At 38.1% G+C, this 15,309-nt stretch overlaps 1 protein-coding gene across 2 annotated transcripts; it reads left to right on the top strand.

The window, feature by feature from the left end:
• The first annotated feature begins 517 nt into the window (after positions 1 to 517).
• LOC135585998 (alpha-humulene synthase-like) lies at positions 518 to 14,776 on the top strand. Of its 2 annotated transcripts, none has more exons than XM_065127353.1 (7): positions 518 to 689; positions 986 to 1,244; positions 1,543 to 1,915; positions 2,272 to 2,490; positions 2,640 to 2,775; positions 2,859 to 3,107; positions 14,527 to 14,776. In XM_065127353.1, the coding sequence occupies exons 1-7, from the start codon at positions 567 to 569 to the stop codon at positions 14,665 to 14,667; spliced, it is 1,500 nt and encodes a 499-aa protein (XP_064983425.1). In that variant the 5' UTR covers positions 518 to 566; the 3' UTR covers positions 14,668 to 14,776. The 2 variants fall into 2 exon arrangements, with proteins under 2 accessions (XP_064983425.1, XP_064983424.1); XM_065127352.1 differs by lacking the exon at positions 14,527 to 14,776 and adding an exon at positions 3,648 to 4,164.
• The last annotated feature ends 533 nt before the right edge of the window (positions 14,777 to 15,309 follow it).

Below are 15,309 nucleotides of genomic sequence, written 5' to 3'. Positions count from 1 at the left end.
TTTATGGAATTTATTTTATTGGCCTCGTTAAGCATAGTTTTCTTGGATGATCTTTAATATATAAATTATTATGATAATTATAAAAGGGGATTCACGAAATACATATAGAATATTATAAGTATATAAAAGATCTTACTTATCACGAAGAGTAAGATTGTCAATTGCATTTTGTTCGACATGCATTATATATTTTGAGATGAAAGCTGTCACAGCAGACAGCCTTCTATGATTGGGGTGCGTTTCTCGAGATAGAGGGCAAATAACAAATGGGAGAGACAATGACTGCAGAACGCCATCTGTAGGCCACGGATCAAACCAGATCACATGCCACGTTCAATTCCGTAACCAGCAACTTGGCCTTTAATAATATTATATCCTACCGTTGGCCACACCAGTTTAGCCTGGGGTTGATCCAGATGGCAGATTTGATTGCCACGCAGTAATAACATAATTACGGCAATCACTCGACCCCTATAAATATTGAGCCATGAGGGCTTCCTCTCTCTCACAATTCCACAAGGCGACTCATTACTATATATATGGTGGAGTGATTAGGGGTGGAGACCATGAGCTCTCGGTGCCTCGTCGCAAGCGGTGTTGAGGAGGTCGCTCGAAAGACCTCAGGCTTCCATCCCAGTGTTTGGGGTGACTACTTCATTACGCATGTCTCACCCTCTTCCGATGCTCAGGCATGCATCTAAGTACAACTAAACTTGAGTGTGACTTCTACATTACGCAAGTCTCATCATCCTCTTCTAAAGCACGGCATTCATGAAGAGTGCGACTAATCTTATCTATAACTTTTCCACCTGAACTAAACATGGTTTAGTGAAAATACAATGTGCACAACTTGCTAGCTGAGCAAATTCTGCGCATCTATTATAATCAAACATGCTTTGGCCTATCTGCAAGACGCGGGCCCGTCGCTTCATATGGTCGGGAATACCTGCATTGTTTTATCATTCTACGTTGCAATTTGATGCAGGACAATCATGAATGGATGGAGGAAAGATCAAGAGAACTAAGGGAGCAAATAAAGAGCATGCTGCAGGACTACAGTGATTTACTGCAGACCATGCAATTGATCGATGCCATCCAACTTCTTGGAGTGGCCTATCATTTTGAGAAGGAGATAAGCGATGCATTAAGCAAAGTCTATGATGCAGATTTTAACACACATGGCCTCTACGAGGCCTCTCTTCGATTTCGATTACTTAGACAACATGGATATAACATATCTCCAGGTAGTCTTCTTCAATCTTTGAGAGTGTAAGAACATATATGAACTGAACACACCTATATGATGAAAGAAATAAATGTCACGTTAGACTAGCTTTAGTTACAATTGGTTTGGCAATCCAAAATGAAGTTTGACGCCGGATCAATTAATCATTTTGATGACAAGATCTGCAAAATTGACGTAAAGAGGCTTAAGCAACTATTGTTACTAAATAGTTCGTGGTAGACAAGAGAAAGCAGGATTTCTGTTATAATTCACCAAATAGTCTGCGGTAGACGTGAATACACTGCTTCGTAGTGCAGATGTTTTTAACAAGTTTAAAGATGAGGAAGGAAGTTTCATGTCTGACTTGAAGGGCGATGTGGAGGGGCTATTAAGCTTATACAACGCATCATACCTTGGAACACATGGAGAGACAATACTTGACGAAGCCATTTCTTTTACAAGAAACATACTTACCTCCATGTTAAGCGATCTCAAACCACCTTTACTGTCGAAAGTGTCTCTTTCCCTTGAGACACCTCTATTTCGAAGAACCAAAAGGCTCTTGACAAGAAACTACATCTCCATCTACCAAGAGGATGCAACACGAAATGATGTGTTATTAGAGCTTGCCAAGCTAGACTTCAATCTAGTCCAATCGCTTCACCGTAAGGAGCTTAAAAGCCTCTCCATGTAAGTTTTTTCTCTTTTCTAATATGGTTTATTATTCTAGTAATTAATGCAAAATCATTAACTCTCACTTGATAGGACTTGAATATGGAGCAACCAAATAGTCGTTTGCAATTACATTAGAATTTTCATGCGCCTAAAAAGGTTTATTTTTCATGTGCCTAAAAAGGTTTATATACACATGTTAGAGAAAAAGGTTTATTTTTCATGTGCCTAAAAAGGTTTATATACACATGTCGATTAATAGCTTCATGTTACATGATATGTTGTAATGTGTTAGAGAAAAAAATATTAACAAGGTCAGGAGATCATTTATTTGAGTTGTGAATAACTTATTGATTGTTTGTTATGCAATCAAGATGGTGGAAGGATTTGGCCCTCGCCAAGAGTCTAAGTTTTGTCCGAGACCGATTGGTGGAATGCTATTATTGGATGCATGCAGTGTTCAGTGAACCTCACTATTCTCGTGCACGAGTGATGACTGCCAAATTGACAGCCCTGGCTTCTATCATGGATGATATTTATGATAACTATAGCACACTAGAGGAGAGCCGACTCCTTACCGATGCTATCCAAAGGTTTGAAATTTTCATATGCAGAATATTAGTATGTATTGAAGTTCTTTATTATTTTATCTTATGATAATATATGTTATGATATAGCGAACATAATTGTTATGATTATATCATAGTTACGTTTTTTAAGGATCATTAAGTTCTATATTTAGGTGGGAAGCCCAGGCTGTTGATCAGCTACCAGACTACATGAAAGACTATTATCTCAAGCTGATCAATAACTTGGAAGAAATGAAAGATGAGCTAGCACCAGAGGAGAAGTATCGCATGCTATATCTAAAGGAAGAAGTGTGTTGCTGTGCCTTTAATCAGTATAGTTCACTGTATCTCCTTATTATGAATTCATGTATCTTATTTTGCCTTGAATGCAGATTAAAACCTTGGCCAGATTTTATTTTGAGGAATCCAAATGGGGTGTGGAAGGATATGTGCCAACAGTAGAAGAACATTTACATATATCAATGATGACAACTACATTATCCATGCTTGCTTGTGCCTCTTTTGCGGCCATGGGAGAAGTGGCAACAAAAGAGGCATTTGAATGGGTTACAAGTTATCCTACGATCCTCAAAGCTTCCTCAATAATTTGTCGCGTCTTGGATGATATAAATTCACATGAGGTATTAGTTTCTACAAACACTTGCTTTGAATTTTTTTCTCTTATTTTGCTCCTACAAAGTTATCGTGAGTTATGAATGCTATTTAGCACAAGCCATCTGTAGCGAACTTGCAAAAAGAAATAAGAGGCTTTTTTTTGTTGTCATTGGGTTTACTCATGAACATTTCAAGTCCATCATGTTAATAATTAATTAATCATTTTAGTGACCATTTCACTCATTTTTTGGATAGAGGAGTGGTCCTCTTGATCAGTTTTTTTTGCTCTGATCTGCAGAGCTCCTCTTGTCATTTTAATGATCATTTTAGTGAACAAGAGGTGGTTTGAAATGATGGAATATTGGTACTCGTCAATTTTACCGATACCTGAATACAACTAGCCAATACAGATATCAAAGTCTATGACAAAGCCCCTAATTTAAATGACTATGCTAGATTTTCTTATCCCGTAAGTTAAATAGGATTTGTAACGCAAGTTTTTGAATCGAAGATTACCTTTTACAAAATGACAATGACTAAATAATTAGCCGTCGGTAATGTTGCAGCTGGAACAAGAAAGAGGACACACTGCTTCCACAGTAGAATGCTGCATGAAACAATACGGCACTGATGCAAATGAGGCATGCAAGAAGCTGCAGATGTTGGTTCAAGATGCATGGAAGGATATGAACAAAGAATGTCTGAATCCAACTGCAGTCCCCATGCCATTACTCGAAAGATTAGTTAACTTGTCACGAGCCATGGAAGACTCACACAAGAATATCGACTCATACACCCATTCCAACACTACCATGAAAGATCGTATCACTCTGTTGCTTGTCCAACCCGTTCCTGTTTGATTGAAGTCGGACGCTCCTACGACCGCTATCCATACTAGGATTTGCTGCAGGAGTGGGTTACTGCTCGACGTCATTATGCTTAATTACTTGTAGACGAAATAAAGGTCTCTATATCAGTGTCATTTTAGAGGCTCTGAGTGGCTATAGCAAGCAAAGCTTAATGTAAGATCTTGTAAACCATATTGCAGTGCATGAAAATTGGAAGAATTTCTCCTTTGCTAAATGATGGACGATTTATGTTCAAGATTAATCTTCTCTGAATGTTTTGGAATTATTTCATACACCCACTATAACACTATGATGAACCATATCACATTATTCCTCGTCCAAAGAAATCTTTCCATCATCATTTCTTTGTAAGCCATGTTGCTGCGTTTGACGAAATTAAAAGCATCAATGCTTCCTAAATGAAAAAAGCTTGCAACTTATTGATGGTCTGTATTCACAACTCATCTTCATGTCGTGTCAGTCCATCAGGTCAAGTCGCAACCTTTTGGACTACTTGGATGTGCATTAAGATTCTTCAACAATCATCTACATGCTGGATCGAGACATCCCTCGTAACGTTTCTCTAAAACTGTTGCATCAAAAGGCTGATTTGATGGTAAAATTCAACACTTGAATTATCAGTGTGTTATGGTCCTCCTTCAGAGCCTACACGCAGCAATTCGAGTGATGACAAGCCAATGGGACAGAGAAGCTCGCTTAAGGCAATAGTGACTTGTGGAGTCGACGTACAATATTTTGGTCAACAATGTTTTACTACAAATTGACTTATACGGTCCTGCCATTTAATCGAGATATAGTTACCTTGCTACAATTAATGTTGACTCTAAACCACACCGAGTGGAACAACTTCTTCTCGACTGTGGCTGGTTGCTTAAGCACTTTGTTTTGAGTTCTGATCAGACGAACGCTGGAACAGTTCCAGGCCTGCATCCCCAACTTCGTTTAAGCGAGGACGAAAGGTTGGTTCTCTTTGGTGTTATGAAGTAACAGTAATCAGATTGATTGGAAGTTATTTTTGATGTCAGATCTTCATTGGCAATATAAGATTACAATTCCTTAAACCGAGAAGTGGACTCCTAAATGTTCTAAAATGATTATGTTCAAATCATGAGTTTTAGGTACGTTGCACTTCGGTCACAATTACAGCACAGTGTCATGTGTATATGTGTATATGTTATATATGTTAATCTCATATTTTGATGATGAAACTGTTAGGATCGGAGAGGCACTAAGAGGGGGGGTGAATTAGTGCAGCGGATTAAAACTTTGGTTTTAGAAAAACTTTCGTACGATAAGAACGGAACTTGAAAAGCTTAATCTTGAAAACGTATTCTTAAATATGTGCAGCAAAAGTAATAAGGAACTTAAAGCATATAAGAAGGTTTGCAATAATGTAAATAGCAATAATGAAATGCAAACCAAGAATCACGTCGATTTTAGAGTGGTTCAGTCAAATGACCTACTCCACTTGCGAGGCCCCTCTTCGATGAGGCTCCCACCTTCCACTAGCAAGTCTCTTGAAATGGAAGGGTAAATACCCCTCTTACAACTCTTTACAAGTGGTTCACTCTCTTACAGATTTTCGAGAAAAGATGAGGTGAACACTAGCAAATTGAAAAAAAGACAAGCTAACACTTTTCTAAGACCTTTCTCTCAAACTTTTGCTACACAAAAAGTTGTATACTCAGCTGAGTTTTGAGGGGTATTTATAGGCCTCAAGAGGATTCAAATTTGGGCTCCAAAATTTGGGCTCCAAATTTGAATTCTCTTTGGTTTCCCGATGCTGGCGGTGCCACCGCCCAGCTCTCGGGTGCTGGGCGGTGCCACCGCCTACAGTGTTTTCAGCCACTAGTTGGGCTTCAATCTTGGCCTAAACTAGTCCGAACTCGGGCCCAATTGGCCCCTAACTAGGATATAGGATTATCTTCTTAATCCTAATCCTAATTACAAGTGAACTACATAACAAAACACATCCTAAGCAATTTTATCAACCGCGAACGTCAAGTCTTGTTCCGGCGAGCTTTCCGACGAACTTCTTCCGACGGGGTCCAAGCACGCTCCTGAACTTGTGATGACTTTAATGAGTAGCCGAGACTTCTCGGTGATCTCTGCGAACCTCCGACGATCTCTTCGGCGAACTTCCAACAGGTTCCCGATTCTTTCTCGGTTGGTTCCATCAGCATCTCCGACGATTCTTCGGACTCTTAAACGTTCATCGAACTTGACTCCGGTATTCTTGCTTTGTGTTTTCTGTTTATCGTAGTTAATCCTGCACACTTAACTCAATAATATGGATTAGATTAAATAACCCATCAATTGATTTTATCATCAAAATCCGAGATTCAACAATCTCCCCCTTTTTGATGATGACAATCAATTGATGACGGAGTTAAACATAACTCTCCCTATCTATATATCATATTATGAGAAGATAAACAATACTTGAATTCCATCCCATTGGATTCAAGCATAACCCGATAAGTTCTAACCATAGAGCTTATCGTGATCCTTTATAAACAATAGTAAGTACGAAACTTCTTTGAAAATCATAAGTTAAATGAAGAGGGACGAATTTTACTACGACAGAAGATAAAGATTTTCAATATAAATTTTATGATGTAGATGTAAGGCATGTTTTCAATATGATCAATCATTCTTGTGATATTTTCAAGGATTTTGCAAGGCATATAAGTCACTCATATCACATTAGTTTTTGTGATCCATATAAGTCATGCTATCATTATGCTATCATTATGGTGTAGGTGATCACTTAGTCATCACTTCTCCCCCTTTGTCATCAACAAAAAGAGACAAGCCAGCGAATTTATGATCAAAAAAAAAAAAAAAAAAATTAGCATTTAACAGTAAACAAGGTTCATCATTCGAATTTGCCAGAAATAGTTTATCCAAGAGAAATCATGTAGATCAAAACAGTAGTTATCAGGTATCGTTTAATAGATGACAAACTTGTTGTAGGTAATCCATAGTGCTGATATCTAAAAGCAAACAGAACAAAATAAAAAGATACATCAATTTAATCCTTAGGAGGTAATCCACAGTGCTGATACATGATATCTATTTTTACATTCATTTGTCGTAGTGTCTTCAAAATTTCAACTTGTTGATTTTGAATTTGTTCTTGCTGTAATTTGATCTGAGACAGTTCCGCCATTATGCGATCTTCAGAAAAGGAAATAGGAGCTGAAGGTGCTGCGCCAAAAGGACTAGGAGGAGGAGATTCATTTCCCACAAGAATTGGTGTTTCGAGCTGTTCTATTTGTGGAGGAATTGGATCCGTCCTTCTAGGCTGCCTAACCCATATGCCATTGCTAAAGGTGCACCTAAGTCTTTTCTGCAGGTTTTTATTTATTATGTTATATCTATCATTTTGAATAGATTCTTCATCAGGTGGGATGCAAATGTCATAGGCATGAAGAAATCTAGTGATTAATCTCCCATATGGCAACATAGTATCCTTGCCCATAATATCCTGCATGTGTTGCCGAATTGAGTACCCAAAACAATTATGCTGACTGGTCATTATCCAATACATGGTACTCAGCTCTATTTGACTTATTTCGTCAAGATGAAATTGTTTGGGGAATATGATGCTTGTGATAATGTGATGAAGAATTTTAGAGTTGAAAGGCAGTAAGTGTTCATAGCTCTTGGGTAGGAAGTCAAGGTTTGGATTTTCAAAAATTGTTTCTACGGCTTCGGTATAGGTTGCTCCTATTGAGTTGATGTCCCATTTACCTTTAAAATAGCATCCTCTATTTTTTTCAGTTATGCCAATTAGCTCACAAATGGTGCCGTCAAATATTCTAATGGGTGTTCCTAGAAGGTAAGTGCTTAGGCTATCATCGTCCTCATATAGGTTGGCATAGAACAATCTAACTAATCGCGGATAGATTGGTTCATCTAGTTGTAGTAGAGGTAGAGCTTCTAGGTGTGCAAAACACCTAATGGGATCTAAGTCTTCTAGTTCATCCAAATCAACATATTTTCCCTTATGGATAACTCGTTTTTCAAATTTTGGAAAACTAAGGGCTACCTCTTTTGATCTAAAAAGATCATGGTCAAATGAATCTCCTTCAATCCTTTTTCCTTTTGATCTCTTGGGAGCCATTATCTAGACAAGATGATGATGAAATTGTGAAGAATAAGCAAGGGAAAGAGAAAGGAAAAGAGGGAATGAGGTACCAAAAAGAGGGATTTCAAGTGTTACCTTATGGAGATTATGTTGAGAGATGGAAGGCTTGGACCACCAAGAATCCTTCTCCAATGCTTCTAAGAGGTAGAATGAAGGTTAGAGGAAATGGGAGAGGGTTATGAGAGCTCTCTCTTCGGGTTGGGGGCGGTGTCACCGCTGGCCCTAACCCCTCGGGTTAATAAGGGTCGCTCGGTCGGTGCCACCGCCAAACCGAGCGGTGTCATCGCCTGGTGCCCGAGCACTCAGGCGGTGCAACCGCCAAATCTGGCGGTGCCACCGCTGGCATCCCGTGGAGGAAAGAAAAAAAATTTTCTTCTTCCCCCTCCCCGTTTTTTTTTTTTTTGTTTGCTTCCCTCAAGATAATAAGTTATACTTTAGTGGATCATTTTGAATTGAAGAAGAAATCAAATCCACAAAAGAAAGGAAAAGGACGAGTCATTTTTCGTGAAGCTTATTTTAGGGACAATTTAACATGCCTAATTCCCTTCTAATGAATTCAAATTGATCTTCATTCAGAGCTTTTGTGAATATATCTGCTAATTGATGCTTTATGTCAATGAATTCTAGAACAACATTATTGTTAAGGACATGATCGCGTATGAAATGATGCCTAACGTCGATGTGCTTAGTTCTAGAATGCTGAATTGGATTTTTAGTAAGACATATGGCACTAGTATTATCACATTTTATGCGAATATTTCTAAAGTGAATTCCATAGTCTTCTAATGTATTTTTCATCCATACAACTTGTGCACAGCATGCACTCGCAGCAATGTATTCGGCTTCCGCCGTAGATAGTGCGACTGAATTTTGTTTCTTGGAAGTCCAAGAAACAAGTGCATGTCCTAAAAATTGGCATGTTCCGGATGTACTTTTTCTATCTATTCTACATCCGCCAAAATCGGCATCCGCATAAGCCATTAAATCAAAATTTTCAGATTTTGGATACCATAAACCTAAATTTGGAGTTCCTTTAAGATACCTAAATATTCTTTTAACACTTTTAAGATGAGATAGTTTAGGATTTGATTGAAACCTAGCACAAAGTCCTACACTAAACATGATATCTGGTCTAGTCGCGGTAAGGTAGAGTAGACTACCTATCATACCCCTATATGTTTTTTGATCGAAATTTTCACTAATTTCATCCATATCTAACTTAGTCGCAGTACTCATAGGGGTGTTTATTGCTTTTGAATTATCCATGTTAAATCGTTTTAACAATTCTAACGTATATTTAGATTGGTTAAGAAATATACCATCCTTAAGTTGTTTGATTTGTAATCCTAAAAAGAAAGTTAATTCCCCCATTAAACTCATTTCGAATTCATGACTCATAGATTTGGCAAATGATTCACATAGTGATTCATCCGAAGAGCCAAAAATAATATCGTCAACATAAATTTGCACAATAAGAAAATTATTTTCAAAATGTTTAATAAACAATGTAGTATCAACCTTGCCTTTGGTAAAATTATTTAAAATAAGAAAGGAACTAAGCCTTTCATACCAAGCTCTAGGAGCTTGTTTCAAGCCATAGAGAGCCTTAGTCAATTTGAATACATGATTAGGAAAAAGAGTATTTTCAAATCCGGGAGGTTGTTCGACATATACTTCTTCGGAAATAAAACCATTCAAGAAGGCACTTTTGACATCCATTTGAAATAATTTAAAATTATAACTACTAGCATAGGCAAGGAGCATCCTTATGGCTTCTAATCGAGCCACGGGAGCGAAGGTTTCTTCGTAATCGATACCTTCTTCTTGGTTGAAACCTTTGGCCACTAATCTAGCCTTGTTTCTAACCACGATACCATTTTCGTCTTGCTTGTTTCTAAAGACCCACTTAGTACCTATGACTAAGTGGTCACTTGGTCTAGGAACAAGCTTCCATACCTCATTCCTCTCAAATTGGTTCAATTCTTCTTGCATTGCAATGACCCAAAAATCATCTTTTAAGGCTTCGTCAATGCATTTAGGTTCAATTTGAGAAAGGAAAGCGGCGTTAGCACAGAAATTTTTGAAAGAAGAACAAGTTTGAACCCCTTTTGATGTATCTCCTATAATTTGCTCTTTTGGATGAGCATCTACGTACTTCCATTCTTTTGGTAAAGAAATTTCGGAAGAAGATGCATTCAAATGGCTATTTTGAGGAGAGGGTTCATTTAAATTCAAATTATCAAAACCAAGATCATCATCAAAATCATTTTTCTTTAAATCAAAAATTTCATTAAAAACTACATGAATAGACTCTTCTATTACTAAGGTTCTTTTATTAAAAATCCGAAAAGCCTTAGAAACGGAAGAGTAGCCAAGAAAGATGCCTTCATCGGATTTAGCATCAAATTTACCTAAGGCATCCTTTTCATTTAAAATAAAGCATTTACAGCCAAAAACTTTAAAATAAGAAATATTTGGTTTTTTGTTATTCCATAATTCATAGGGAGTTTTTGATAGAGATGGTCTTATTAGAACCCTATTCATGATGTAGCAAGCCGTATTTACGGCTTCGGCCCAAAAATACTTAGGTAAACTATGTTCATTTAACATAGTTCTTGCCATTTCTTGTAGGTTTCTATTTTTTCTTTCAACTACTCCATTTTGTTGGGGATTTCTCGGAGTGGAGAAGTTATGATTGTATCCATTAACTTCACAAAAATTTTGAAAGTCATGGTTTTGAAATTCGCCACCATGATCACTTCGTATTGATGAAATCATGAAACCTTTTTCGTTTTGAGTGAATTTACAAAATTTAGAGAAACACTTGAAACAATCACTTTTGTGAGTTAAGAAATAGGTCCAAGTGTATCTAGAGTAGTCATCCACAATCACAAAAGCATATTTGCTTCCACCTAGACTTATTGTATCAATTGGTCCAAATAAGTCCAAATGGATCAATTGTAATGGTCTAGTGGTGCTAATTTGATTTTTTGGTTTGAAGCTTGTTTTTATTTGTTTCCCTAGTTGACATGCATCGCATACCTTATCCTTAATAAACTTCATATTCGGAATCCCTCGTACTAGTTTTTGAGATGAGATTTTAGATATTGTTTTCATGCTTGCATGACCTAATCTCCTATGCCAAAGCCAAGCATCATCATTTACGACGGAGAAACACATTTCATTACTTAGTTCATCAAGATTGATGGTATAGACATTATTTTGTTTTAACGCAATCATAGTCATGTTATGATTTGGTTTTTCAATAATGCACATATTTGATTCAAACCTAACGATATAACCTTTATCGCATAGTTGACTTATACTTAAGAGATTGTGTTTCAATCCATCAACTAGTAAAACATCATCAATGGAAAAACTAAATTTGTTACCAATAGTTCCCTTGCCAATGATTTTGCCTTTGTTGTTGTCTCCGAAGGTGACGTACCCTTCTTCTTTGCTAGTGAGCATAGAGAAATGAGATGGATCTCCAGTCATATGTCTTGAGCATCCACTATCGAGATACCATCTCTTGCTCCTAGCTTGTGGGTTTGTCTACAAAAGAGGATGATTTTTAGGTACCCATTTGATTTTGGGTGCCTCAAAAATTGACCCACTAACTTTGTTATTTATTATCGAATCCTTTATAGTTCCTTTAGGAACCCATATTAATTTTTGTGAACTCATTTTCCTAAATGGACATTTGTAGGCAATATGTCCGGATTTGCAACAGAAGTTGCATTGCATATAAGAGGAAACATGTAATGTAGGTCCTTTTATATAAGTGGTAGGATTTTGAAGTAATCCTTTTACAAATCCAATTCCATTTCTATTTACGATGTGACCCTTGTGTGCAAGGATCATATCTAATCCTTTGCTACCAACCTTAAACTTGTTTAAGGTTTCTTTAAGAAGCAAATTTTCATTTTTTATTACTTCTAAATGCTCACACTTAGAGCATGGAGAAGTTTGAATATTATCAAACTTATCTTGTAGCAAAGCATGCTCTTTCTTTAAGATACTTAACTTCTTGCTAACAGTTCTACATTCATCAAATAATTCATGAAAAGCGATAGAGAGTTCTTCAAAAGATAAATCTTCATTAAGTAAATCACATACCTCTTCTCCTAAAGCCATTAGCGCGTAATGAGCAACTTGCTCGGTGTTGGACTCCTCTTCTTCCGATGCACTTGAATCATCCCACGTTGCCTTTAGCGCCTTCTTCTTTGATGTTCTCTTTTTGGCTTGAGGGCAATCGTTCTTGTAGTGTCCCGGTTTTTTGCATTCATAGCAAATCACTTGGTCCTTCTTTTGTTCAAATTTATTTTTTGTATTATTTTTAAATTTGTTCTTCCTTAAATATTTTTTGAATTTTTGAGTCAAAAGTGCAATGTCATTGTCACTGTCCTCATCACTTGATGTTCCTTTCAAGTGGTCTTCTTGTGATTTGAGTGCCATATCCTTCCTGTTCTTTGGAAGGGGGTTCTCGAGCTCGTCATGAGCTTGATATGTTATTTCGTAGGTCATTAGAGACCCAATGAGTTCTTCAAGAGGGAATACTTTAAGGTCTTTGGCCTCTTGAATGGCCGTGACTTTTAGATCCCAACTTTTAGGGAGGGATCTTAAGATTTTAGTTACTAGTTCAAAGTTAGTAAAATCTTTACCAAGAGCTTTGAGTCCATTGATGACATCCGTAAACCGGGTGTACATGTCTCCGATGGACTCACTTGGTTTCATTCGGAAAAGTTCGTAAGAGTGCACAAGGATGTTGATTTTGGACTCTTTCACTCGGCTAGTGCCTTCATGAGTGACCTCAAGAGTTCTCCAAATATCAAAAGTCGAATCACAAATTGAGACACGATTAAATTCGTTTTTGTCTAGTGCACAAAACAAGGCATTCGTAGCCTTTGCATTTAAAGCAAAAACCTTCTTCTCCGATTCATTCCATTCGCTCATCGGAAGAGAAGATTTTTGAAATCCATTCTCGACAATAGACCAAAGCTCAAAGTCCATAGAAATGAGGAAGATCCTCATGCGAGTCTTCCAATATGTGTAATCCGACCCATTAAAGAAAGGTGGTCGTGCAATAGAATGGCCCTCTTGCATGCCGGAGTAAGCCATCTCTCTTGGGTATTAAACCAAATATGAGAGATAACCTTGCTCTGATACCAACTGTTAGGATCGGAGAAGCACTAAGAGGGGGGGGTGAATTAGTGCAGCGGATTAAAACTTTGGTTTTAGAAAAACTTTCGTACGATAAGAACGGAACTTGAAAAGCTTAATCTTGAAAACGTATTCTTAAATATGTGCAGCAAAAGTAATAAGGAACTTAAAGCATATAAGAAGGTTTGCAATAATGTAAATAGCAATAATGAAATGCAAACCAAGAATCACGCCGATTTTAGAGTGGTTCGGTCAAATGACCTACTCCACTTGCGAGGCCCCTCTTCGATGAGGCTCCCACCTTCCACTAGCAAGTCTCTTGAAATGGAAGGGTAAATACCCCTCTTACAACTCTTTACAAGCGGTTCACTCTCTTACAGATTTTCGAGAAGAGATGAGGTGAACACTAGCAAATTGAAAAGAAGACAAGCTAACACTTTTCTAAGACCTTTCTCTCAAACTTTTGCTACACAAAAAGTTGTATACTCGGCTGAGTTTTGAGGGGTATTTATAGGCCTCAAGAGGATTCAAATTTGGGCTCCAAATTTGAATTCTCTTTGGTTTCCCGATGCTGGCGGTGCCACCGCCCAGCCAAGCGGTGCCACCGCCTAGCGCTCGGGTGCTGGGCGGTGCAACCGCCCAGCCCAGGAGGTGTCACCGCCCAGCTCTCGGGTGCTGGGCGGTGCCACCGCCTACAGTGTTTTCAACCACTAGTTGGGCTTCAATCTTGGCCTAAACTAGTCCGAACTCGGGCCCAATTGGCCCCTAACCAGGATATAGGATTATCTTCTTAATCCTAATCCTAATTACAAGTGAACTACATAACAAAACACATCCTAAGCAATTTTATCAACCGCGAACGTCAAGTCTTGTTCCGGCGAGCTTTCCGACGAACTTCTTCCGACGGGGTCCAAGCACGCTCCTGAACTTGTGATGACTTTAATGAGTAGCCGAGACTTCTCGGTGATCTCTGCGAACCTCCGACGATCTCTTCGGCGAACTTCCAACAGGTTCCCGATTCTTTCTCGGTTGGTTCCATCAGCATCTCCGACGATTCTTCGGACTCTTAAACGTTCATCGAACTTGACTCCGGTATTCTTGCTTTGTGTTTTCTGTTTATCGTAGTTAATCCTGCACACTTAACTCAATAATATGGATTAGATTAAATAACCCATCAATTGATTTTATCATCAAAATCCGAGATTCAACAGAAACTAATTTATAGTATTTATGATTTGATCTGCGTTTTGATTGATGCAGGAAGCTTCGATCAAGGAGAGACAATTAAAACAGGAAGAATCATATTGGACCGAAGAAAAACATGTTAGAAGATTAGACGTCAAGCCGGAGGATCGATCGACGTATCGGCAGAAGGCTTCGGGCCATGGGTTTGGGCATTAGGCCAAGAAGAGCAGAAATTTGACAAAGAAAATCAGAGTTATAGAGGTAAACTGGACGATTGGGCAATAGGCCGCAAGAGAGAATAATGCGTCGAAGAATCAAATGAAGCATCAATGAACCAATGATATGTCAGACAATATTTGATTCAAGCTTTGTAATAAATATCTAGATAGAAGTAGGTTTTAAGTGTGCATGAGTAACTATGATAGCGATCAAGGCATAAAGCAAAATGAAGTCCCAGAGTTAAGAACGAGACTTCGTTAGGAGTTCGAGTGTTCGTCGGAAGTCCGGACGTTCTGTCACGGACTTAGCTAGTTTTACCTAAGTCGTGTGGCACCCTTGCATGTCCGTCCGCAAAAGTCAGCCTCCCCGAAGCCTCCCATGGTCCCTTAAGACCCACAAAAAAGACAACAGGTTAGAGAAAACGCCTCATTCAGGATCCACAAGCAAACATTGCAGGAAACACTTCATAGACAATGCAAATTACAAACAGACTTTACAAGCTTTGAATAGTTGCACAATAAAGGGTCAAAATGGTCCATTACAGACCGAAAATCTCTCACACATGTCCACATGACACAACCTTTTATTTACAAGCCTAAAGTGGCCACCAACCTAACTAAAATGAGATTATTAAGCCTT

This window comes from Musa acuminata, chromosome BXJ2-9 (genome assembly GCF_036884655.1).
Source record: "Musa acuminata AAA Group cultivar baxijiao chromosome BXJ2-9, Cavendish_Baxijiao_AAA, whole genome shotgun sequence".
Classification (NCBI taxonomy): domain Eukaryota; kingdom Viridiplantae; phylum Streptophyta; class Magnoliopsida; order Zingiberales; family Musaceae; genus Musa; species Musa acuminata.
Note: the sequence above shows the minus strand (reverse complement) of the source record. Positions and strands in the feature narration are given on the sequence as shown.